At 65.5% G+C, this 23,765-nt stretch overlaps 1 protein-coding gene across 3 annotated transcripts in view; it reads right to left on the minus strand.

The window, feature by feature from the left end:
* The window catches only part of ABR (ABR activator of RhoGEF and GTPase), a 42,054-nt gene that overhangs the window by 13,273 nt on the left and 5,016 nt on the right, over positions 1-23,765 (minus strand). The window contains exons 1-16 of one of the 3 annotated variants that reach the window (XM_075771575.1): positions 18,963-19,235; positions 14,033-14,217; positions 8,884-8,988; positions 8,038-8,223; positions 7,132-7,239; positions 6,398-6,458; positions 3,854-3,906; positions 3,567-3,707; positions 3,102-3,223; positions 2,825-2,990; positions 2,565-2,687; positions 2,412-2,487; positions 2,153-2,257; positions 1,549-1,623; positions 1,263-1,360; positions 1,023-1,154 (exon numbers count right to left, since the gene is read on the minus strand). In XM_075771575.1, coding sequence (XP_075627690.1) covers positions 1,023-1,154; positions 1,263-1,360; positions 1,549-1,623; positions 2,153-2,257; positions 2,412-2,487; positions 2,565-2,687; positions 2,825-2,990; positions 3,102-3,223; positions 3,567-3,707; positions 3,854-3,906; positions 6,398-6,458; positions 7,132-7,239; positions 8,038-8,223; positions 8,884-8,988; positions 14,033-14,217; positions 18,963-19,023 — 1,797 coding nt within the window. In that variant the 5' untranslated portion in view covers positions 19,024-19,235. Of the gene's footprint in view, positions 1-1,022; positions 1,155-1,262; positions 1,361-1,548; positions 1,624-2,152; positions 2,258-2,411; positions 2,488-2,564; positions 2,688-2,824; positions 2,991-3,101; positions 3,224-3,566; positions 3,708-3,853; positions 3,907-6,397; positions 6,459-7,131; positions 7,240-8,037; positions 8,224-8,883; positions 8,989-10,836; positions 11,340-14,032; positions 14,218-18,962; positions 19,236-23,765 lie in introns of those variants that run through there. The other 2 variants (XM_075771574.1, XM_075771577.1) reach the window with 2 other exon arrangements.

Raw genomic sequence — 23,765 nt, forward strand, 5'->3', positions numbered from 1 at the left:
GTGATTTTGGGTACGAACAAGCTGCTGGCAAAGCCGAGCCCCCCGTCTCCCATCCTGTGCTCGGTGCAGTGCCACCCATCCACAGCATCCCCTTCCCAGCAGCGTTTCCGTGCTGCTCCCCGCTCCCCAGGGACCTGCCCTCAGCTGCTTTCCCACGGAGCAGGCGGCTGCACCAGGCCCTTTGAAGTGGCCTTGGGTCGAGGGCTGTGTCCCAGGCATGGCATGTCCCCAGTACAGGGGGGAAGGCAGCCGGACTGGGGGTCCTCCCCAGGGAAACACAGGGGCACCTCCATCCCGAACCGTCCCCACTGCCCTGGACCTCCCTGCAGCCTGGCCAAGGTGGGTGCTGGGGGGATACGGGGTCTGGGGGCAGCCTGCCCCCCTTTCCCCACCTTCCCTGTCCTGCTCACCTGGGAGCATCTCAGGGCAGCCCAGGCCTCCATCCTCCCTGCCTGGCAACCGCAAATCAGAGGTGGCTCAGCCGTTGCCCTGGAAACCCCCGTTGCCATAACAGCAGCTGATGGAGGCGCAGGCAAGGCAGATGGTGACAGAGGGGGAAAGCCACGGCTCGTGGGGAGGGATGGGGGGCTGCACACTCGGAGCCCTCCCTGGGACACGTGCCAGCCCCCTCCCCACAGCCCCCCGGCAGGCTGGAAACGCTCCCAGCCCAGCCCAGCCAGCCTGCTCACCCGCCTCTCCCGGCTGCCCGCCTGGCACACGCGTGCCTTGACCGGGGGACCGGGGCTGGACGCGTGCCTTGGGGGACCTCCTCTCACTTTGTCCCACCTTCTCCTGCAGCCACTGCACCCGAGGACCATCACCCACACGCCTAGATGCCCACCCACCTTACTGCCCAAGCTGCAGTCCCTGCCCTCTGCTCCCACAGGCAGGAGTTTGCCTGCCCATGCTGCCAGGCATCTCCCATCCCAGGCATCCCCCCAGGGCAACCCTCCCAGCCCAGGCACCTGGCCCCAGGAGGTCCAACATTGGGTGAGAAGATGCCCAAAAGCCCCAGCGCATACCTGGATCTGCCCCTTGCCCATGATCTTGTCCACAATTTCGTTGTTGTCCTTGTTGATCTTGGTCTTGTCGTAGCACTTCTCATAGCAGAGGATGCGCAGGGACTGGGAGCCCTCCAGCTCAATCTCGAACTCCTGGGGTACGGAAGGAGGGTGGCTCAGCCCCAGAGCTGCTTCAAAACTGGGTCTGGAAGGGAAAGGGGGGGCACAGTGCCCTCTCCCTGCACCCCACCCTCCTCTCACCTCATTCCACTGTGGCTCGGTGGTGTCCCGAAAAACCCTGGTCTTGGCTTTGCTGACGAAGTAGCCAAAGGAGTCCACCTCCAGTGTGCAGTAAAGGTCTGGGGGAGCAGACACTGCTGAGTGCCTGAGGAACATGTCCTGGCTCTGGCAGGGAACATCCCTGCAGAGCTCCTGGGCCTCCACTGGCTCCCAAGGGACCCGCACTGGCAGAGCGGGGCCATGTGCTGGACCCCAGCTCCTCCGATCACACTGGCCCCTCCAAGCAAGGGTGAGCACCCACACTTACTGGCAGACTGCTTGAAGCCCTTGGCGGAGTGGACAATGACGTGCAGGAACCCGTAGAGCCCGGGGGACTCGTCGTCTGCGGCGGGGAGAGCAGAGGCTGTGTCAGGGCTCAGCTGCCACCTCCCGCACCCCGGGGCCAGCGTACGGGCTGGCCGTCCCCAAGGCAGCCTTTGCCATAGCAAGCGCTAGGTGCCTGCGGTGACACCTCAGTGTCCCCAACCCTCTGGAGGACCATCCCCAAGGTCTGGAAGAGGACACATATCCCCCGCTGCTGATCATCCCTGCCGGACATCCCGAGCTCTCCTGCTGCTGGACAGCCCTGGGGGAGGTTCCCAGTAGGGCTGGCTGGGTCTCGCCCTGGGGACGCCCTGGTCCTGTCAGCCTATGGGGTGCTGGAGAGACCCCAAACGCAGCCCCATGGTGCAGCCGGGACGGCTCTGCCTGGGAGCCCGACTCTGCTCCGGCAGTGCCACCTGGTGGGTAGCTGTCCCCTGCACAGCCAGGGTGCCCGAACAGGGACCCCACTCCAGCCAAGGGACCCCCGCAGCTCCTCTCCAGCATCAGCCGGAGGCAAAGAGGGACCCGCCAGCCCAGCGGACACTCACCGTCCTTATTGCTGGTGACCGGGATGTTGTGGACGGTGCGTAGCTTGAAGCAGGATCCCGTGAGCACCTGCAGCTCCACGGAGCTCAGGACGAAGGCCTGGAGGTCTGGGAGAGGACAGGAGAGGAGCTTCAGACAGACACAGCCAGCGCTGGCCGCGTGGACCGGGTGGCAGCAAGGTGCAATCCTGAGACACCTCCCCAGGGCAGCTCCATGGGGGGACCAGGAGCCCCATGAGGGGCTCAGCAGCCCCAAACGTACCCTTTTTCTGCAGTTTCTGAATGGCCTCCCTCCACTCGGACCTCTCATAGTCGGATGACAGCAGGAAGAGGTAGCTCTGCAAGAGAGGGTGATCCAGCAGACAGTGCACAGGCAGGGCTGAGCCCCCCGACACCCCCAGCCCACCCTCCTCACCTTCCCGTTGCGGTTGTGGATGCGGAAGGGGATGGCGGGTGAGTGGAGGAGCAGCCAGAATTCGTTCTCGAACATCTTCTTCTTGAGGCGCTCGATGGCTCGGCTCTGCCCCTTGTTGGCTTTCTGCAGGCGGGGAGTGGACAGGAGCTTTTGCAGGTGTCCCTGACCCCGCCATGTCCCATCCATGACACAGAAGGAAGGCACCCACCCCAGCAGCAGATCTCACCACCCCCCCTCAACCACCCACACCCTCCTCTCACCTCCTTCTGCACCTCGCTCTTGATGGCTGAGATCTTCATCTTCATGTCCTCCAGCTCGTGGTCAGGGATGACGTGGACCTGCGGGCAGTGCTCTGACTCCTCCGGCGAGGGGAACACCAGGTCGGCCAGGGGCACGTACCACTTGCAGTCGTACTGCTGGTGCTTCCTGTGGTGCAGGTGCTGAGTGATGCCTGACCCCCTTCCTGGCACATCCCTTGGCCCACTGGAGGACAGGGGGGTTCTGACACATTCCCCCCATGCCCAGCACCCTCCTTACCCCACCGCCGTCTTCTTCAGCTTGGCGCAGAGCAGCACATCAGTGAAGAGGAAGACGTGCCGCAGCTTCCGCGAGCCCTCCGACAGCTCCACCAAGAAGCCATCCTTGACAAGCTGCCGGGTCTGCAGGGCAGCAGAGCTGGCATGAGAGCAGGCAGGGAGCAAAGGCCAACAAACCACAGCAGACGGACGCTCCTGTCCCTCTCCATGGCTAAATCAACAAGGGCATGGGAAGGTCCATGTCCTCTGGGTGCTATTTTGGGTCCCATACTCTCATTAGGGTGCCAAGCAAGCAGCAAGGACCAGGTAGAGCCCTAACATTGCACCCAGGACTGCATCTAGAGGAAACCCTCCATCTCCTGGCCAAGCACCATGGAGCTCCTCATGGTGGAGACACCAGCCAGAGGCTGGCAGAGGGCTCAGCCCCTCACCCTGTGCCCGGGCATTGCCCTCCCCACTGCCTCACCTCCCCCTTGGGGGTGGTGACCGCTGTCCTCCGGGGATCGATGTCCTCATTGATGCTGGAGAGGAAGTTCTGCGAGATGCGGAGGGCATCCTGGAGCAGCGGGTAGTCAGGGTGGTCAGACGGTGTGTGCTTGAGGAGGTCCTGGAAGAGGATAGGCAAGGGTGAGTGGCCTGAGGGCCCTGCCCTGCCTGCAGCACCCACCCTGGAGACCTTCCAGCAGCGGTCCCCATGGCTGTGGGTCCCCAGGAGCAACAGGGTCAGAGCCCTGGGACTGGTGTCACACTCACGTGCAGGACAAGGGTGCTCCGTGTTACCCGGTCGATGGGTTTGTACAGCAGCGCTGCAGGGAGAGAGGACTTGTCAGCAACCACCCGCTGCCGGGGCCCCAGCCCCTCTCCCACCTGCGAAAGCCAGCACCACACCCCACGGGGGCTAGGAGGGAAGATCAAATTCCTAGAGACCCCCAGGTCTGCACAGAGCCCTGGGTGACCATCTGGGGTCCGTTCTGCATGGAGCCAGCAACAGCTGGGCGACCACATTACTGCCCAGAGCGGTGCTGAGCCGAGGTGCAGCCCCATGCCCTGCTGTGCCAGGGGCAGGAGAAACCACGGCCAGGATGGTGCGTGGAGCAAGGGCACAGCCCAGTGCTGGCACCTGCCCAACATGCACCTCGATTTCGGGGCTGCACCCGAAGGGTTTCGCCAGCAGCACCAGCACCTGCGAGGTCCCTGCTGGGGTGACAAGCCTGGACAACTGCCACATGGCGCTTGCCGTGTGGCGCTTCCAACATAGTGCTCTGCTCCAGCCATGGCCCTGTGCTGGCATGATGGGGACACCGACCCAGACACCATGTCCTCCTCCCCTCTGCTGCCACAGGTCATGGGTGCCAAAGACGGAGGGGCCGTCGCAAACACTGCTCTGCCCCGACTGCCACCAGCTGCAACTGTGCCAGCACAACCCCTCCGGGATGAAGGACCTTCCCCGGGCGCGGGGACCGGCACCACCAGCTTGCCATACGGTGGCTGTGGAGCGGAAGAGCCGCTCATCACCCCCAGCAGCCGGCAGCTTTTTCAGTTTCCCTTTTGGCTCAGCAACGGGTCCCGTCCCTGCCCTGCCCTCACAGGGCTCTGCCGTCCCGTGAGACACCCTGGATCCCCCTGCCCCAGCCAGCCCTGGGTGCAAGAGGAACCCAGCCTGCCCCGTTGGCAGCAAACCCCTCGCCTGCAGAGACCCCAGGGGCCGAGGCATCGTCCCAACGCCGCTGCCCCGTGTCCCGTCCCTGCACGCACAGCACTGGCTGGGGCGGGGGGGGCAGAGCTGCCCCACACACGGGGCACAGACACCCTCTTTCTCCTGCTGCGCACCCTCCCACCGGGAAACTGGCCCTGGGGACTCTTCAGAAGCACGTTTCACCCCAAGCAGCTGGACCCTCTTCCTTCGCCTCCCCGGGTCTTTGGGTGGATGAAGAAGGCACAGCCACGGTGCTGTTCCCCGCACCCATCCGCTCGCATGTCTTCCCAGGCTGCTTTACACCCTTTGGGTTTTCGCTTCAGACCACTTCCCCAAACTGCTGGAGCCAAGTGGGGCAGGACTTTAGGCTGGGAGAGAGGAGGGAAAGGTGCTGCTGCTCACCCCACCCTGTGCTATGAGCTGGGGGGGGGCTTCCATCCCATTTCCCCCGGAGGATGCTGCCTCGTGGTGCCTGGTCCTGAGAGAGGGACCCCCGTCTCGGTGAGCAGGGGTTCTCTGCTCAGCAGGCGAGGACATGGGGCTGGACCCCAAACTGAAGGCTGCACCCCCCATGACTCCATGCCAGTGGGTAAAACCGGAGCCCCGCTCCCTGCAGCAGCCACTGAGAGTCCTGCCCTGGAATAAAGGGGGCAGGCAGGGTGTCCCCCCCTTTCCCCACCATGGACCCACGGGATGATGGACCCTCATTGCTACAGCCACATGCAAAGCACTGGGGAGCCCCGGGAGGGGCTGTACCGGCACAAGGGAGGAGCACCGGGCTCCCCGCTGGCACGGTCCCGCCAGCCCAGGACCCACATGTGGGCAGCATGGGGCCAGGCACCAGCAGGCAGGGATGCTCAGCACCGCTCCTCCCCACCCACCGAGAGACAGGCATTCCAGCCCCATGACGCTCACAACCTCCGGCAAGCAAACGGGGGACCCTTCCCTATCGCCGTCTCCACGGCACAACCCTGGCAGAGGGGGGTCCCCCTGCCCGCCCCAGCCCCCACCGTCCTGCCACCGGCACGAGCCCCTGCCCGGCGGGGAAAGCGAGCGCGTGGCCGCGTGTGCCGGAGCCAAGATGATTCAATAGAGCCTGGAACAAAGACGCTCCCAACTTCAAGCTGCAGAGCACAACGCAGCCTCCGCCCCCCCCAGCAAGGACAGCCAGCCCCAGGCCAGTGTCCCTGCAGCATCGCTCCCTGCCAGCCCCCCCAATTCGGAGCTGCACCCCCCCACCTCACCGTAGGTGCAGTTACAGCAGAGCCGGACGACGACGAGGATTTCCATGGCAGCCCCGTCTCCGCGCAGCCATCTCTGCCGCCTCGCGGCAGCTCAGCCCAGCTGCGGCACGGCATCGGGCCCTCAGCACGGCTCTCAGCGCAGCCAGCGGGCGGGGAGGAGGGGGTGGGCAGGGGGTGGGGGGCTGCTGCACGCCCCCAGAATCCTAAAGAGCTGCATTCCCCCCCAACCTCGCTGGCTCCGTACACGGGAACACAAAGGGCTCCACTCAGGGGAGCCGTTCAGTAATTCATCCGCGCTGGTCCCGTGCACAGACAAAAGGCTGCGTCCCCCTCCCCATGCCCGTGTGCCTGCCGTACCCTCCATGGTGACGGACGTGTGGCTCTCCTTCGAGTCCTTGGGGCCCTTCACCTTCAGCTCCTAGGGAGGGAAAGGCTCATCAGAGCAGCCCACTGGGGGCTGGGGGGGGGAAGAAAGGTCATTGCTCAAGGTCATGGGGTCATCCCCCCCCCCCTTCCTGCACCCTGATATCTCCCCTTGGCCACGCTGGAGGTCACACATGGGTGCTGGGGTGGAGGTGTGGCCTGCATGGGAAGCTGCCTGGCTGGGAGCAACTCTGCCTGCACCCAGCGGCCGGGATGCACTTGGACCTGTGGGGCACCCTGGGGCAGGACAGCCAGCCCCACAGCAGCACAGGGAGGCTGTCGGTCCCACCGAGCTGAACAGCCCTGCTGCGGAGGGGCTGGAGGTGAACCACAGGCGCCCAGCACCCAGCACCCACGCTCACTGGATGAGGCGAGCGGGTGCAGGCTGCCCCGGCATCCCAGAAATGACAGCAACAAGGGCTGAGCCCGACCCAAGCTTCCGCAAGCCAAGGGGCAAACCCGCGCAACACCCAGAGGCCACAACACCCCGGCACAGCCACCAATGGCCCTGTCCCAGGGACGGTCCCCAAGAGTCCCCAGGGCAGGGAGAGCATCTCCATGGGGCACACGCGGTCAGCTTGGCCACGGGGACAGCGTTCTCTGTCCTGCACTGGGACAGCCCGGCCACGGCAGCCCCGTCCCCCCGGCACGGCCCCGTCCCAGCTTACCTCTGAGATCTTCTGGAACTGGTAGTTGCTCTGGCTGCACTTCTCCGCAGTCTCCAGCGCGATTTTGTAGTTATCCACAAAGGCCTTGTAGACCCCCAGCTGGCTGGCCTGCAGGGAGCGGGGGTTAGCCGGGCATCCGCTGGGATGCTGAAGGCCCCCCACAATGTGAGGGGCCAAGCAGCCACCAAGGGGACACTGCCCAGAGCTGTCCCCTCCTGGCAGGACACTCTGCCAGACCATAGCCAGCTGGGGGGGCCGCACGCCTGGCCCTGCAGGGAAAGCCCTTGCCCAAGGCAGGATAGTGCGGCTCCCACCCAGCCCTGTGCTCCCACAAACCTCCGAAATCCAGCAGAGAGCCAACGGGTGTCTGGACAGCAAGGGCTGAAGCTACAGCACACTTCAACCTGCTCTCTCCTCCTCCCCTCCCTGACATGGCCACGGCACCCATGGGCACAGCCTGTCCGAAGCAGCAGCGGCAGGACCCGGAGCGTGACCCTGGGGAGTCACCACCGCGGCACCCGCAGGCAGCCAGGGGTGAAGAGGCAGCGCTCCCCTGCCTCTCCCCAGAGGCTCACCCACACACCCAGGCTACCGTCAGCCCCGCGGCAAAGCCACACCACACATCTCCAGCCAAAACCCTGCCACGGTCGCACCCAGGACCTGCCAGCTCTGAGGGTCCCCACTGTGGAGAGGGGCACGGAGGCTGCACTATCTCCCATCCCGGGATGGGAGGACTCGGGCAGGCGGCAGTGGCGGCTGCAGGGAGGGATGCAACAAGTCCCACAGTAAGCACGTGGCAGCGTGTGAGCTGAGCCACACCACAAAGCCGAGCCACGCAGCGCAGTGCTCCATCTCCCTGGCCCTCCTCCTCTTCCAAGCGGAGCAAGCCCCAGGGAAGGCGCGTACCAGCTTCTGGAAGAGGTGGCCCATGGTGACGTTGCTGTCCCACTGCTGCACCTTTGGGCACAGGCTGTCATAGAACTCCTTGTGGATCTCGTAGATGTCCTGGATCTTGTAGAAAATCGTCTCGATCTGCTGGAGTGTAAGGACAGGCTGCGACGTAGTGGCCGTGGCCTTCAGCGGCTTCATAGGCTGCCGAAGGAGAAGGGAGAGCATTTGAGGTGAGGGCTGGGAAGGGAGGCAACCCCAAGAGCCCTCTGGCCCCACAGCACGGCTGGTGGCAGCCCAGACCCACAGCCCGCAGGCAGCCCTGCCCAGCCCTGCCACCGCACCCCGGGGCAGCAGCGGCTGCCTCCTCTGCAACCACGCTAACGCTGTCGGTGCAGGAGCCCAGGGACGCTGGGGACAAGGGCATCTGAGCCGGCAGCGAGGGCTGCCTGGGACAAGTCCTGGCTGGCAGCTGGACCGAGGGGCCGCTCCCGGCTCCTGTATCCCTGCAGACTTCCCCGTCTGTGGCAGCAGTGACCCCTGCGTTGTGCAACAGCGTCTCCGCCATGAAGGCAAACGAGTCCGCAAGAGGAAGTGGGGCTACAAATACCTCCCCGCCACGCATGCTGGCAGCGGGGGGAGGCGAGATGGGGGAGGCCGGCCAGCGCAAGACCGGTGCCAGCATGGCTCCTGCAGCTTTGCTCCTCTCCAGGTAGCGCCCAGGCCTGACCGGGGCAGGCTGTCCAGGAAGAAATGACCACATCCATCCATCCATCCGTCCGTCCATCCACCCGTCTGTCCACCCATCCATCCCTGCTGGGGGATGTCCCTGGAGAGGGTGCCCGGCCTGGGGGCTGTGCTCACCAACAAGAGGGCCTCCAGCTGGTTGATGTAGATCTCCTCACTGGCCAGGAAACCGGAGAGCACCAGCTTCCGCATCTCCAGGCCTTTGCCAGCATCTCGCTCACCCTGTGCAATAGCAAAGAGCCTGGCTGAGCCAGCAACCAGCATGGGAGGAGACCCCTCATCCCACCAGACCATCCCCGGCATCACCATGCAGGCAAGTGTCCCCACCAGCGTCAGGGAAGCTCCGCGGCAAGGGGCGGGCACGTGCCTACTGGGCGGCACAGCCAGGCTGGAGCCAGCTGCGAAGTCTTGGGCTGCGCTGGCTTCGCTCCCCTCCTTGCTGGCCAGGAGCCCGGCACCACTGGCAGCGCTCTCAGGTGGCGCGTGGCATGGCAGGACTCTCCCAGGGCAGAGTCCAGAGGCACCCGGTGAAATCATGCCCGGCGGCGTACGGTGCTGCCACGTGATCCAGCACCATCCTTTTCCCCAGCTGAGGCTATCCTGGGAAAGCGCCTCCCCAGCGGTCGCTGCCCGGTGGCACCAAGGCAGGTCCCGGGCTGTGCGGAGCCCTGCTGCCGCTCCAGCCGACAGCGGCTCAGCCCGTGCCCGTGTCTGCCGCAGCACCGATGCTCCAGCGGCACAACCCTCGCAGCAGGGAGACAGGCAGTGCTCGGCTGGGCTGGGGGGCTCCCAGCCAGGCTCTGCCAAGGCCCAGGCATGGACGCCCCAGCCCCTCGACTGCCTCAAACGCCCGGTGTGCCCGGCCTCCCCCACAGCACTGTTTGTCCTAAAAATCACACTCAGGAGCTGGGCTTTGCGCCCAGACCAGGGCCAAGCAGAGCCATGGGGACATCAGTTGCTCCGGGCAACGAGCCATTCAGGACAGTTTGGGGGTATATTGGTCCTGTTTCGCCCCTGCCCACACTGCCTGCCCCTGCCAGCCCAGGCCATTGTGCCTGGCAGCTGCAAACACCCAGGGGTGCACGGCCATGGGGTGGGCATGGCCACGGGGTGGGCAGGGCCGCAGATCAGCATCTCCCCATCCCACTCCGGCATCCACCAGCCAGCGCCAGGGGCTGCTGTGCCAACCGGGGTGCCCACCCCATGGCTCCCCGCCAGGCTGCACCATTAAAGCCAGGCTCTGGTGACCGGTGTGACACGGGGGGGGGGCCAGTTTCGTGAGCCAAGAGCTCGCGGGCTCTTTGCCACCGATTAGTCACAGGCTCTTCCTGCTTCCCCCAGCCTGGGCCCTGCGTGGGAGCTGGCGAGATAAGGGGCCTGTCCGCACCCGGGGCCCGCGGTGCCCCGTGGGGATGCCAGCTGGACCCCTGCGAGCCAGAGGAGCAACCCTAACGCAGCGCCCGGCGGCCGCCCTGTGCAGGAGCCCCCAAGGAGAGCAGGTCCAGAGCCCCCCTCCAGCCCCAGGCCAGCAACCCTGGGGGCACTCAGGGACCCCCGGCAGGGTGGGCAAGAGAAGGGTGCCGGGCTGCGCCTGCCAGCACAGGGGTCCCCCCAGGACCACCCCCCACCACCGGGGTTTAGGGACATTTAGGGGTTGCTGGTGGCCGTGCGGTGGGGCAGCGGTAGAGTGTGGTCCAGCCCCTTCCTGAGCATCCTGCGCCAGCTCTGCTGAGCCACACAGCCCTCCCACAGCAGCACGTGTGGCCCCTGCCCCCCCACGGGATGACAGCTGGGTGCTCAACCCGCTCTGCACGAGCACCCACTGAACCCTTTGCACCCGATGCCTGGCGCAGCCCTGTCCCGTGCCCCCGGCCACAGGCAGTCCCAGGGGGGTGGGGGGGCTTGCAGCGATGCTCCCGCTGCCCCCTCGGCTCTGCCCCCCCCACCAGCACCCACCACATTGACCCAGGAGCTGCTCTGAGACCTGGGCGTCATCTGCATCAGCAAGATGCCCCTTGTCCCCCCCCCACCCGCCGCCCAGCGCGGGAGCGGGGTGCCCCCGCTGCCCACCTTCTCGCCGGCCGAGAACGGAGACCCGGGGCTGGTGGGGGTTCCTGGCTCAGAGTCATCTTCATCCTCCAGCACTTTATCCAGGTACCCTATGGCCTCCTCTTCCTCCTCCATGGCCGGCCGGGCAGCGGGGGCCGGAGGAGACCCCACAAGGCTCCAGGCGAGGGGCTCACACAGCCGAGCTGGCCCGGCCTGACTCAGCGCTGGATGCCAGCCACCGCCGCGGGATGAAAGGAGCCATTATGGGATCCCCGGTGTTCCCGCCTGCCCCAGCTCCGGCCCTCGGCCCCGGCGTCCCGGCTGCAGCGTCAGGAGCTCCTGGGGCGGCTGCACAACCGCTTCTGAGCGGCAGCGGCAACTCGGGGGTCACCAGCGGTGGGACGAGAGCGACAGCCTGACTCTCCCTCGGCCTCCACTCACCCCCCGGTGGGTCGCCGGTGGTGGAGGGCTGCTGCCCGCCGCCCTGCACCCCGGCCAGCCCTGCCGCTCCGCCCTGCACACTCGCTACAGGAAATGTAGCGGTGGAGGTGGGGCTGCTCCGCGGCGGCGTATGGCCAAGGCTGGGGTGTGCAGGAGCCGCCTTCCCCAAGCCGGCTCTCCCAGCGCTGGCAGAGCTCGGCGTGCCCAGCGAGACCCATGGGGAGGGGTCCCCTGCCCCCTGCCCGAACCCCATGCCCTCGCCAGGCAGAGCAGCCAGCAACGGGAGAGCACCCGTCCCGCCTGCTGTGGTCCCCTGATCCCCCCCGTGTCCCATGGGCTGGCAGAGAGACGGACCACGGGGATTGCCACCAGGCAGAAGTGACCTTGGAGGGCAGAAACATCCCCAGGTCCCGTAAGGGGTCCTGGCTCTGCACCCCCAGAAGGGTACCGGACCTCTCCCTGCCCCGGAGGGGACTCGGGGCAGGGTAACACAGCTAAAAGACGCGTGCCTTCCCGCAGCATCTGCCCCGCATCCCACGGGGATCAGCGCTGGCACCTCGCCGTGGCCCCAGCCCAACCACAACCCGGGGCAGCCAGGGAGCGGGGACACGAGCAGTGGCGTGATGCCTGTGAGGGACATCGTGGGCTTTGGCGAATGGGGCAAGAACAGGCGGGAGGAGGGGACACTAACGCAAGAGCTGTTTCAGCAGTTCCCCCTGCTCCTCGGTGGCAAAAGGGGAACCAGCGGCTGCGTGTGCTCTGCCCGCAGGAGCCAGCTCTCCTCCCCACGCCTGTCCAAGCCTGGAACAAACTCCTGCCATGAGAAGTGGGCAGGGACACAGACACGGGGATTTTCCAGAGCCTGTGCCTGGCCCTATGTCCACGCTGCAGCTCAGGCTTTGCCCAGCCTTTGCTAAGAGGGGTCTGTGCCAGGGCACCAGGATGCTGCCCACCGCAGCCGGGTCCCCAGAGCGGGGAACACTCCCTGCCCAGGGGAAAGCCACCCGCTGTGCCAAACCCAGCAGCACCCGAGCAGTGGCTGGGCCACCACCCCACACCATGACCGTTGTGCCTCCATTTCCCAGGTGGGAGAGGGAGGGACAGGCTGCGTCTGGACCCAGTGGCTGGGGGCCCCAGACATGGTCACAGCTGCCCCAGGAGCTTGCAAGAAGAGATGCCTGCAGCAGAAACCTCCTCCAGCCCTCCAAAAGGCAGCGACACCAGGCCCACCTCACCAGAGAAGAGCAATGGAGCAAGCCTGGCACCCTGTGCCACCAGCCACAGCGGGACCAGCATGCAAGCCTGCGCCCATCGCGAGGCTGGACACGCAGGATTAAACGTGCTGGTGTTCAGACGATGCTCCGCTAAGCCTCGGTGCAAGCAGCTGCAAATAAAGAGATGGAGGCAGAGCCAGCACTGAGCTCCAACACCTCCCAGTCCTGTTAGTGCCAACCGAGCCAGCTTCACCGCCTGCGTCCAACCCCAGCACGCTCCACCAGCCCCCAAGGGCACCGCTTTGCCAGCGTCACCGCAGCCCTGCTTCCCCGGGACCACAGAGCTCATTGCCCACAGCACGTCCATCGCCAAACCCCGGCACTGGGGTGTCAGGGCTGGGGTTCACAGGGCTCTGCCAATGTCCCGCCGGGTGACAAGGTGCCCCCAGCCCGGGTGGCTTGGACCAAGCCCCGGGACAGGGTCCTTCGCGCAGCAGGGTGGCAGAGGGCCGGCAGCCCGCCTGCCCTCCCTCCCCGGGGAGCACCGGGGCACCGCGCTGGGTGCCGGGAGGAGGATGCTGCGTAGCAGCGGGCCCTGGGGAGGAAGCCACACCTCTCGTCTCCTCTGCCTCAGCATCCGGGTTAAGGGCTTAACTCCTTCCATGGCAAAAACCTTCCAGCCCTTTCCCAGCCCGGCCTCCTGGCCCAGCCAACCCCCAGCCCGCTGCAGGACCCCGGCAGCTCTCCCAGCCTGGGCCGCGGCAAACACCGGCGGGTTGCCCCAGCCCCGGCCTTGGCGATCACTCCCCGCAGCAGCCCGAGCCCTGTGCCGAGGGGCCAGGAGCCCCTGCTGCCCCGCCAAGAGCCCACCCATCCAGGCCACACAGCGGGGACGGCAGCCCCGATGTCCCTGGGGACAGCGGCCCCACCGCCCCCGGCCTTTGCGGAAACTTTTATTCTGGAAAAACAATTTTTCCCTTTGGTTTCCCGCCCCGCAGCTCTCCAAGCATCCCTCCTGTGAAACGTCCCGCATAAACCCCAAGGGTTTTCCCGAGGATGCTCTCGGAAGAGCAGAGGGAGAGGAAGGGTTAAATCTAAGTTCCCCAGAAGAGGGGGGGACACACACAAGATGTCCCTCCCCAGCTGGCGGCTCGTCCCCAAGTGCCGCTAGATGGAGCCGGCAGCCCGGCGGAGCGGCTGCACCCTGTCCCACGGAGCGGGGGGACCCCGGGAACCCCACGTTTCCCAGCAAGCCCGCCTGGGCTCCAGCAGCCGGACCCTGCTCTCCGACCAGCCTGTGCCATCCTGGCCCTGCCACCGGCATGACACGACGGGGCGGGGACACAACGCGTCCCACAGACAGGGCACCCTCACCACCAGCAACAGAACACAGTGGCTGCTCCCCGGAGCCACGGCCAGCAGGGTTTGGGATGCCAGGGGACGGTCCCCCAGGTCACAGCAGCACCAGAGAACCACCGACACTGCTGACGCCACCAAGCCAGGCACCCACAGCCCCGGCTTCAACCGCACCCGGTGCAGAGCTCCACGTCCCGAGCACCTACCCCTGTGCCAAGGCCATCGGTGGGTGTGGGCGAGACACCGTCCCCGCTGTCCTGGCCGCGGGCGCTGAGCTGGGGGGACATGGTGGGTGACTCATCGATGTAAGGCATGGTTTCCGAGCCCTCTGGCAGCGCCTTGGGCTCCTCATTGCCCTCAGCGTCGTACTCGTCTGCACCATAGTTGAAGTCTGCCAGGGGGAGAGAGGGTGGTGGTAAGCGTCCAGGCAGCGGTGCGGCCGAGGGTCGCTGCCCGGTGCGCCGCCACTGGCCCAGCCTGCAGTTACCTCTGGGCAACCGACCCAGCGTCCGATACCTGGGCCCACGTATGGACACGCACGCCCGCACCCGCAGCCGACCCCAGCCCTGCTGGCCTCAGCTGCCTGCTTTCTGCCTGCCTGGCCGAGCAGGCAGGGCATCACACAGAGCATCCTCAGCCCTGCAGGGCATCCTCCGCTTGACACACTTCCCTATATTTGCATAATTAACGGGCACAGAGAGGCCACGGGCCTCTCTGAGCAGGGACAGCTGCTCTGCCAGACACCCTGGCCCCACACAAGCAGCTCTACCCTGCCCGCCCGGCGGCCGCCATCCCCATGCCATCCCCAGGGAGGGATGGAGCTGGGCTGGCAGCCACAGCTGCCATCCTCTCTGCTTCCCCATGCCTATCCTCCTCGGAGCATGGGAATGGGTGCCAGGATGCCCGGGTCTGCAGCACGGAGGACAGTGTCATTGTCCCCCAGAAGCAGGGGGATGGCAGCAGCTCCATGGCAGCTCAGGCCATGCTGCGGGGACAGATGGGGTCTGCTTTCCCCAGCGCAGGATAAGGCCACCACCACACCAGACCAGCACCGTTTTTGGATGCTCTGCACTGTTCCACAATCCCTGTGTCGCCCGTGGCCCAGGGGAAGCCATTTTGGGGAGCCGGAGCCCCAAGTGGGACTGGGGGGGCCCCAGGGTCTGCAGCGGGTCCCTGGGGCACAGCGGGGGACCAGGGTACATCCTAACCTGTTACCATGGAAACGGCAGCGGCTCGGTGGCAGCGGGAAGAGGCGGCTGCAGCAGCCCTGAGATGCTGACAAAGGGGAGGGGGAAGGGAGCCCGGCTGCGGCAGGGGCGGCCATGGGGTGCAACCAGCACCCCACCTGGGGCCTGCAGCCAAGACCCCCTCAGCAGCTCCCAAAGAGGCAGTGGGCACGGCTCACCCAGCCTGACCCCACGCCAGCCCCTCGCTCCCCTCCCCACCCAGCAGCCCCACGGCTGTCCCCACAGGCTCCCTGGGCACAGACAGCGGGGAGACCCCAGACCCCAGCCAAGACCCTGGCCGATACCCGGGACAAAACGGGCCGTGCAGGGGCTGGACCAGCCATCCCGGACCAAACCCCGCACTGCCACCACTTCATGCCACCACAGCCCTGCCACCCTGACCGAGGACTCTCCTGACTCCCACCAACAGCGCTCACTCAGCACATTAATATTGCATTTGGCTTCATACTGAAAGTGGATAAATCTTTAAATCAAAGAGCGCTGCAAAGTCTGCTCAGGCTGGGCGCCGGGCTGGTGCTGGTGGGGGAGGATGGGGAGTCCCATACTGCATCTGGGGGTGGGATGGAGGACAGCCCTGACATGGGCCAGATGCATCCCAGCTCTGCCAGGACACCACAGCCCCTCTCAGATGTTGCTTCATTAGCAATTAGCAGCTAATAACCATCCCTCAGAGGCTGGGAGGCCACCACAGCCCCCATTCAAACCAGGAGCTGGCTGGGAATGAAGAAGCTGGATGGGCAGAGATGGGGGAGCCTGCATGTCCCCCTGGTCCTCAGCTTCCAGGGGAAGGGGATCCGTGGCTCTAACACATCCCTCCTCATGGTGGGATGTCCCTGGTCTCTCCTGCCTTTGACAGGTCCCAGCTGTGATGCCTCCAGCACTGGCCAGGAGCAAGGCAGCATGAAGCACATGGTGCACACTGGTGTCCCCCCATGATGGCCACCTCCCGGGGACACCCACCACATGCAGCTCCCCTGAGTCCACCCAACCAGGTGCACTCCCGGGCTGGGGATGCCCCAGAGAAGCCCAAACCTCTCACCCAAGCACCCCTCCCCATCAGGTGGGGTCTAAGGGGAAGCCAAGGCTGCAGAGAGGGGACAAAGCTGACGGTCCCCACCAGGCACACCAACTTGGAGGCTGTCAGGCTACACCGCCTCTCATCCACCCAGGCCAAGGTCTGCAGCTCTGGGCTTAACCGCGAGGCAGGCAACAGGGGCACCCAGAGTGGCACCGGCACTGTAGGAGTCCTGGCAACCCAGGCTGGGGCGGCTTGGCAGCAAGGTAACGAGGAACACAGCTTTAATGAGGTGGCTGGGGACCCTGGGAGGTGACACTTAACAGGGAAGAAGGGAGCATTGATGGCACGGAGGGGGAAGGGACTGGTCTGTGGGGATGCAAGAATGACCCGGCTCTCACGCACCCACTGCTCCCAGTTTGAGCAGACCTACGTCCCAGTCCCAGACCCAAGCTGGGGATGAGACCAACAGGCAGTGCCCCAACAGGCACCCAGAGAGAGGGACCCTGCGCTGCCCGCAGCAGGGAGGACGGAGTTGTGTCCCCACAGCTCCAGCTGTGCCTCCAGCGGTGCCACCCACAGCCGTCCAGTATTTACGGGGCTCTCACCTGGGAAGGCTGGGCAGATGGACCCCCCCAGCACCCGCTGCACGGAGGGAACCAAGCACCACCAAGCAGCCAGGACAGGCGAGGGGGACATTGCTGGGCAAGGGGACTCGGAGGGGCTGGCCCCTGCGTCTCTCTGCCTGTGGGATGCTCCTGCCACCCAACCAGCCCAAACCGAGCACTTCCCTCCTTCCCCCGCAGCTGCATTGCCCCTGCAGCCTGTTCCTGTGCCCGTGCCAAAACCCAGCGCTATTTTTGCAACCGTTTTTTTAGCAGCAGTGGAAATGCTCCTGCTCCACCCCAGGTGTGGGGACCGAGGGGAGGGAGGCAGCCTGGCCCAGGGGAGCCACTTTGGGGGGTGAGGACACCCCAGCTCCCACATGCAGACCTACAGCCCCGAGCCGGGTCCAGCCCCATAACACACCAAGGGCTGGAACTCGCAGGACACCAACACCCATTGGGGCAGGGGTCTCACAGACTGGCACCCTTCTGGCCCCAGCAGGGTGATGGGCCAGGAACGTGTCCCCAACAGGGTGACGTGGACAGGAACATGTCCCCATGGGGGATTAGTTTCCCCATGAAAAGAATGTTTCCACTCTGCCACGTTTTCCCATGTCTGACCTGGGGTAATCCCAGTGCGATGGTCCCTAAGAGGGAGTGCAGCCAAGGACAGCAGCCGGCTCCTTCCCAGCCCAGGCAGGTGACAGCAGTCACAGCAGCTCAGGGTGGCATTTTCTTCACTTTCCAGCCAAGTGTATGCTGTTCCCTGGCACCCTGGGAGCACACCGGCACACCCCAACGCTCACTCATCCTATCCCGCTGCTGGGAGAAGCCCAACATCTGCACGGCGCCTGCGAGGTTTTGGGGAAACACTGCAGTTTCCCTGTGCCTGGGTGAAAATTCACCATGACAACACAGATGCGTGAGCTGGCCTCGGACCTGCCTCCGCGGGCCTCCTCCAAAGGGTGGCTCAACACAAACAGCATCTCCTCCACGCCGCTGCCACCTTCCCCAGCGTGACGAAGGCCAGACCCTGCCGTGCATCCCCCAAAACACAGGCACCATACCGAGCAGCCTCCCCCGCGCCTCTCCCCTCCACGGCGAGGTTGGCTGGAGGAGGATTTGGGATGGCAGAACCATCGCTTTGCAGAGATACTGCGGCTGGGAAGGAGCGTGTGGAGGCTGGGGCTGGATGCGGCCTCTGGGCTCCAGCCCAGCCATCTGCACAAGCCGCACAGCTCCGCTGAACCCCGGGACTGCCGCTGCTAGATACAGCCTCCGACTGTGGGTGTCGGAGGCTTTGGGCTGGAAAACTTGGGGGGGGGGGGGGGTCAGCCCTCTGCAACGTGGCCCTCACAGACCCCGCTCCCTCCAGGGCATGGCAGATGCCAGATGCATGGAGGGGGCACCATGCCCCCTTTTCTGGAGCACCTCACCTTTCCAAGCATCCACCTGTGCCAAACCTCACTGTCCCTCAAACATCAGGCTCTCAGCTCAACTCTGCACCCCAAAACCCACCCCTGGGGTGTCCATGCAGCTCAACACTCCTCCAGAATGAACAACGGGGACCCCATGACCAAGCCCCCCATCCCTCTTGTCGTGTCCCTGGCTCCCTTGGCTGCCGCTGAGACAGCTGCCACGGGACTGGGACCGGCATGGCTCTGGGACTCATTCCTCCCTGCTGCCCGTCTGTGAGACAGGGGGGATTCGCACCCCCCGGGCTGCTGCAGGTCACCCCTGGCCCCGCCGGCTGCCAGCCCCCGGGTACCGACATCTCGTTGCCACAGCATCCTCGGCACAGCGCCTCGGAGGTCACTGCGAAAATCACGGCTGGGGGAGAGGAACCATCCCACGGCCACAGAAGGACGGGCATGGGACATGGGGCAGAAAGCACCCACGTCCCCAAGGACCCCCATGGGCAGCACCAGCTGTCAGGCTGCTCCAGCCTCAGTGAGCCCCACCACGCCAGGGCCACTGTCACCCATCCCACTCATGCGGCCCCCCCAGAGCGGGCAGCGGGTCCCCGGAGGATGCTGGACCGACACCGACCAAGCGCTGCCCTGCCACCGAGGCGTGTGGGATGCTCAGGGAGGGGAGCGCAACCCCCTGCCACCATCGCCTGCCCCCTGCCCGGGCTCGGCTCAGCCCGGGAGCCCCCCGGCACAGCATCCCTCCCCAGCACGACGCAGCGTTACCCAACAGGTAACACCACCACCACCCCGGCCCCCCCCCCCCTTCGCCGCTCCCCCCCCCAGCCCAGGCCACGTACTGCTGTAGAGGGTGTCGATCCAGGAGAGCCGCGGCAGGCCGCGGTGGCTCAGCGGCTCCATGCTCGGGAGGGCTGCGCCGGCTCTCAGCCCCGCCAGCCGGCTCTCATCTCACAACAAAGGCGGCGGGCGAGGGCGGGAGGCGGGGGGCCGCGGGCCCGGGCGGGGGCTGGATGGGAGAGCCGGGCACGGCCGCCTGCCCGGGCACACACGGCGGTTCTTCTGCCAGGGGTGCCCAGGGAAGGAGGTGCCGCCTGGCAATGGCAGCGCGTCCCGCCTCCCGCCCCTGCCTTGCCGGGGGGAGCCAAGCTCAGCGGCCCCCCCCCCCCCCACCGCACGCAGCCACGCTGACCCTCCTCAGGGGTCTGGGGACAAGGAGGAGGAGACGGCGGTGGCACAGTGGGGGGGAAGGGGGAGCCCGGCTCCATCACCCTTTCCACCGTGGTCTTATCTCCTTCCTATGACCCAGGGATGCTGTGCCCCCTCCCCAGCAAAACCTCACCAGTCCCTCAAACCGCTACGGCTGAAGGACGGAGGCTCCTCCTGGCCCCGCTCCCCCCGGCTCGGAACCAGGACCTCCAGGAGCCGGGAGCTGCCCTGCCCCGGACAACCGGGGTCGGCAGGGCAGGATGCGGGCAGGCGGGGGTTAAACCGCCCTCCCCCAGCTGCATGTAGCCAAAGGAAATCTAAAGTGCCAGAGTCCTCAACCCCAATATGTCAGGGCGCCAGCCAAGCGTTCAAGTGCAGAGGCTGCCCTCGTTCAGCCCGTGCCGGCACCGCTGCCCCGGGCCTGGCAGCGCGGGCAGCATCCCCCGCCGGTATCCTCGGCCGCATCCTGCCCACAGGCTCAGCCGTGCGGGAAGGGCCTGGACCAGGGGCCAGATGGGAACCGAGCAGGAGGGATAACTCGCCGCCAGGCACGAGGGGCAGGCAGAGCCACCGGAGCGTGAAGTGCCAGGACGCGGGTGGCATCGGCAACCACCCCAGCTGGGACACCTGAGGGGACCCTGCCAAGGCACTGCCACCACCTGATCCCCGCTCCCAGGGATGTCCATGCCGGGTTTGGATGCGGCCAATGCATTTTGGGGAGAGCGCAGCAATGCCAAGGCTGTGGTTCGGCATGGCTGGGGCACACGGAGCCACCAGTGCGGGCAGCCGGGGTGAGGAGCCACTGGCACAACCCTGCCTCCCCGGGGGGGCTGTATCCAGCCCCGGTACGGGTGAGGACCCACACCCACTGCCCACCGCCCCCACGGGCTGTGAGTCACCAGGCACCGAGTCAGCGGCACAGGGTGCAGCCCCACAGCTGCCTTTTCCCGGCCCTCGCCTGCCTCACTCCCAGGTATTTCGGGGAGCCAAGCGCACTCACCCAGCCGCCCCACGGGATGCTGCTGGCCACCATCACCCCAGCACTCCCTGGTGCCGACATTCCCCTTGTCCCCAAGCCATTAGCGCAGGCGGTGCCAGCCCTGTCCAAGAGTGACAGTGCAGCCACAGCGGGACACGCTGGCCGCTCTCCTTTCCCCACCAACTCCCCCATTCACTCCTGCCAGGCTCCAGCTTGGTACCAGCCTGTCCCTGCTCCATCCCTTACAGGTCCCAATGGAGAGTTCCCCTCATCCTCCACAGCCAAACCCCGTGGAGCCCTCCACAACATGAGGCCCTGCCGCCTGGTGCGGCAAGCTGCCAGGAAGGTGATGGTGGTTCGGCTGAGCACATCAACCCCGTTCACGGCAGGAAACCACACTCCACTCACAGCTCGGGGAGCGCCACAGCAGCAGCAGCAGCACAAGGTAGAGCTGCTCCCCCCCTCCAGCACGGTGGCTGCAGAGCCATGGGGGCAACAGGCAGCCCGCAGCCCCCCAGCACCGCTAGTTTTCCAGGCACAGCTCTCTGCGTGCACACAGGCGGCTTTTCCACATGCTTTCCCCAGCCAGACACGCTTCCTGGCCGCTCTCGCCAATGGCACCGGCCTCTCCGCACCACCGTGCAAACCCCCCATTGCACATCTTCCTCTTTATCCAACGCAAAGCATGAGCTGAGCACTTGGATGAGCCAGTCATGGGCCACGAGACCCCTGGACCCCTCCACAAGCTGGCCACCCTCAGCGTGACACCACGCAGAAGGCCCTGGCAGTGCCAGGACCCGAGAGGACCAGGCCGGCAAACAACCCAGAACCTGGCCAGGCGGGTCCAGGAAAGCCTCCCCGTGCACCGAGAGGCCCAAACCGGAGCCACCTCGGTGCCGCACCCAACGGGCCTTATCGGGCTGCACACACCAAGCCAGGCAGGTGCCCTTGCACAGCCTGGACAAAACAGCCCCGCCAACCGCTGGGCTTTATTTTTACCTTTGCAAAACCGCCACCACCAAAACCTTCAAAGCAGCTGAACCTCCCTCCTCTCCCTGGGGCTGGGAGAGGGGCGGGGGGGGGGGGGGGGGGCACCCACCCACACCCAGGCACCCTGCAGCAACACGGACCAGCCCTGAGTGAGAAGATGCTGCTAACTGCTCCCAGCTCCAACTGCAGCACAGCTCCAGCTGGGAGCATCTCTGCAGCAAGAGCCAAAAGCCGAGTCCTGCGGTTCCTCCCTGCCACCAGCCGGCCCCGCGCAGCCTGCCTGGTGTCTGGCTGTCTGCCTGGCATCTGCCCAGACCCTGCTCGACAGCCCACGCATCACTATTTCTGGACTCTTGTGCAAGAGGCTCCTCCAGCCGCAGCCACATGAGCCTCAGTGCTTGCCCAGGGCCGGGCTGGGGCTGGGCACCCGGGGCTGGCAGCAACCAAACAGCTCCGGAGCTGCCTACACCTCCAACGCCAGTGTGGGGCAAAGAGGGTGGTTTCCTGGGGGAAAAGGGGAAGAAGAGAGGGTGGGTGGGGAGCACCAGGCAAGTGGCCGTGTTCGACAAGGACTAAGAGAGCAGCCGGAGTCCTTCGGTTGGGAGAGCTGAAGCCCAGACACCCTGGAGCCGTGGCAGGGACACCACAGCCAGGGCTGCAGAGCCCAGGCCTGCGCTGCATCGGCCCCAAGCTCCACTGGCAGCCCTGGGGACATGGCTGAGAGGCGCCCGGAACGCAGGGCAGCCGCTTGGAGCCTCCTGCCCTCAGGGAGCCAAGCGGGCAGCCAGCAAGCGTGGGGGGAGGAGAACAGACACCCAGCCGCAGCAGCAGCACTCTTCACTTCTCAAAATACCAGACAGAGAAGGAAAGAAAGGTGGTGGCTGCTTGCAGGAAAAAGCCTCTAATATCAGATTAAGGCCTTGCCCAGCTATCGCACTGCATCTCTCTTCCCAGAGAGACGAGATCATGGCCGTATCTGCCAGTGCTGCAGCGCCAGGCTGCTCCTCTCCCGCCCAGCCCCGGTGCCAGCGCTGCTGAGACAGCTCGGCCAGGTTTGCTTCCCACCGCAGGAGCTGCGAAGGAGATGGAAGAGGTGTTGGTTCGCAGTGTCGGAACAAAAACCGCCCATGGCAGAAAGCCCCGGTCTTGAGCACAAAGGTCTCCCTACCTGCCAGATCTTCAAACAATCCCTGAACTTTGCAGCTGGGAGTTATCTCAAGGCAGATCTGCAGGACACCCTCTGTGATTCTGCTCTGCTCCCCGGCTACAGCCAAGAGCCAAGAAGCGTTGCTGCTACTGATCTACATACGCAAATTATCCTGCTTAGCAAACACTGATAAAGTAACTAGGGGTGCGAAAGCCAAGTCTGAAGACTTGGCTTTGTCTCTTGGAGAAGCAGCAAGATCGGTGTGTTCTCTCCAGCTGCTCAGCACCGGCCGGGCTCCCGGCTCCAGGGAAAGGGAGGGAGGGGAAACCCAGCAGTGCCATGAACCAGGGGCAGAGGTGCTGTTTTCTGAGGATGGATGCACACTTCAGTGAGCTGCCTCAGCTAAACTGGGCTCCCCTCTCCATCCCAAGGGAATATTATTTCCCTGCCAGCATGGGGGAAAGCATCACCCTCTGTTTGCTGCTGCTGGGTTGGCCGCAGCAGACAGCGTCCAGCAGAAGACAGAGTAGAGCCATCCCCTGGGATCCCAACCGGCGGCATCGCTGGCCACGCTGGGCAGGAGGGGAGGAGGAACCACCCGGACAAAGAGCCTCGCTGCACAGAAGTGTCTTTCCAGGGAAGAAGAAAAAAAAAAAACAAACAAAAACCCAAACAGATTTCAATAGACTTAGAATGCAAATGTATTCAGGCCCCGCAGGGCACTTCTGGCTGCAGCCAGCCACCTAATGAGGGTTTCTTGCGTGCCTTGCTGCTGCCGCTGCTCCTACCTGGGGACCACCGACCGCCCCGCAACCAGCCACCACTGCACCAAGCCCGAGGGGCCAGGCGGCCGCCTTCGAGGCAAAGCGCTCGCCCCTGCGGTGGGCACAGCCCGTGGCACCGTTAGCACCAAAAGGGGAAGCGCGTCCCCTCCTTCCCTTCCCCGGCGCTCTGGGGCAGCCCACGCAGCCCAGTGCCGCTGCCCACTGCCTGAACGCTGCTCAGCGGGGGAGCTCAGCATCAGCTCTGCCCCAAACACTGGGGCGGGGGGCAAATACTCGAGCAGTGAGACCGTGTACAGGGGTGCACAGGGATGCTGCAGCCAGACTCACCTCCTGCAGGTGAGACGTCGGCATCTCTGGGCCGAGGAGAGCAGGTACCGCAGCCGTGCCAGGGGAGAGGAGGAAGTCACCCCAGGAACGCTCACACAATTTTGAGGATCTGATTTGGAGGACATGCAGGTTCCTGCAAAGCTGATGGCAGAGGGGAACAGGCCAGGGGAAAGCCACGACAGCTTGCCAGCGGCACAGATGTGCCCAC

The sequence above is a fragment of the Balearica regulorum genome, chromosome 19, assembly GCF_011004875.1.
Source record: "Balearica regulorum gibbericeps isolate bBalReg1 chromosome 19, bBalReg1.pri, whole genome shotgun sequence".
Lineage (NCBI taxonomy): Eukaryota > Metazoa > Chordata > Aves > Gruiformes > Gruidae > Balearica > Balearica regulorum.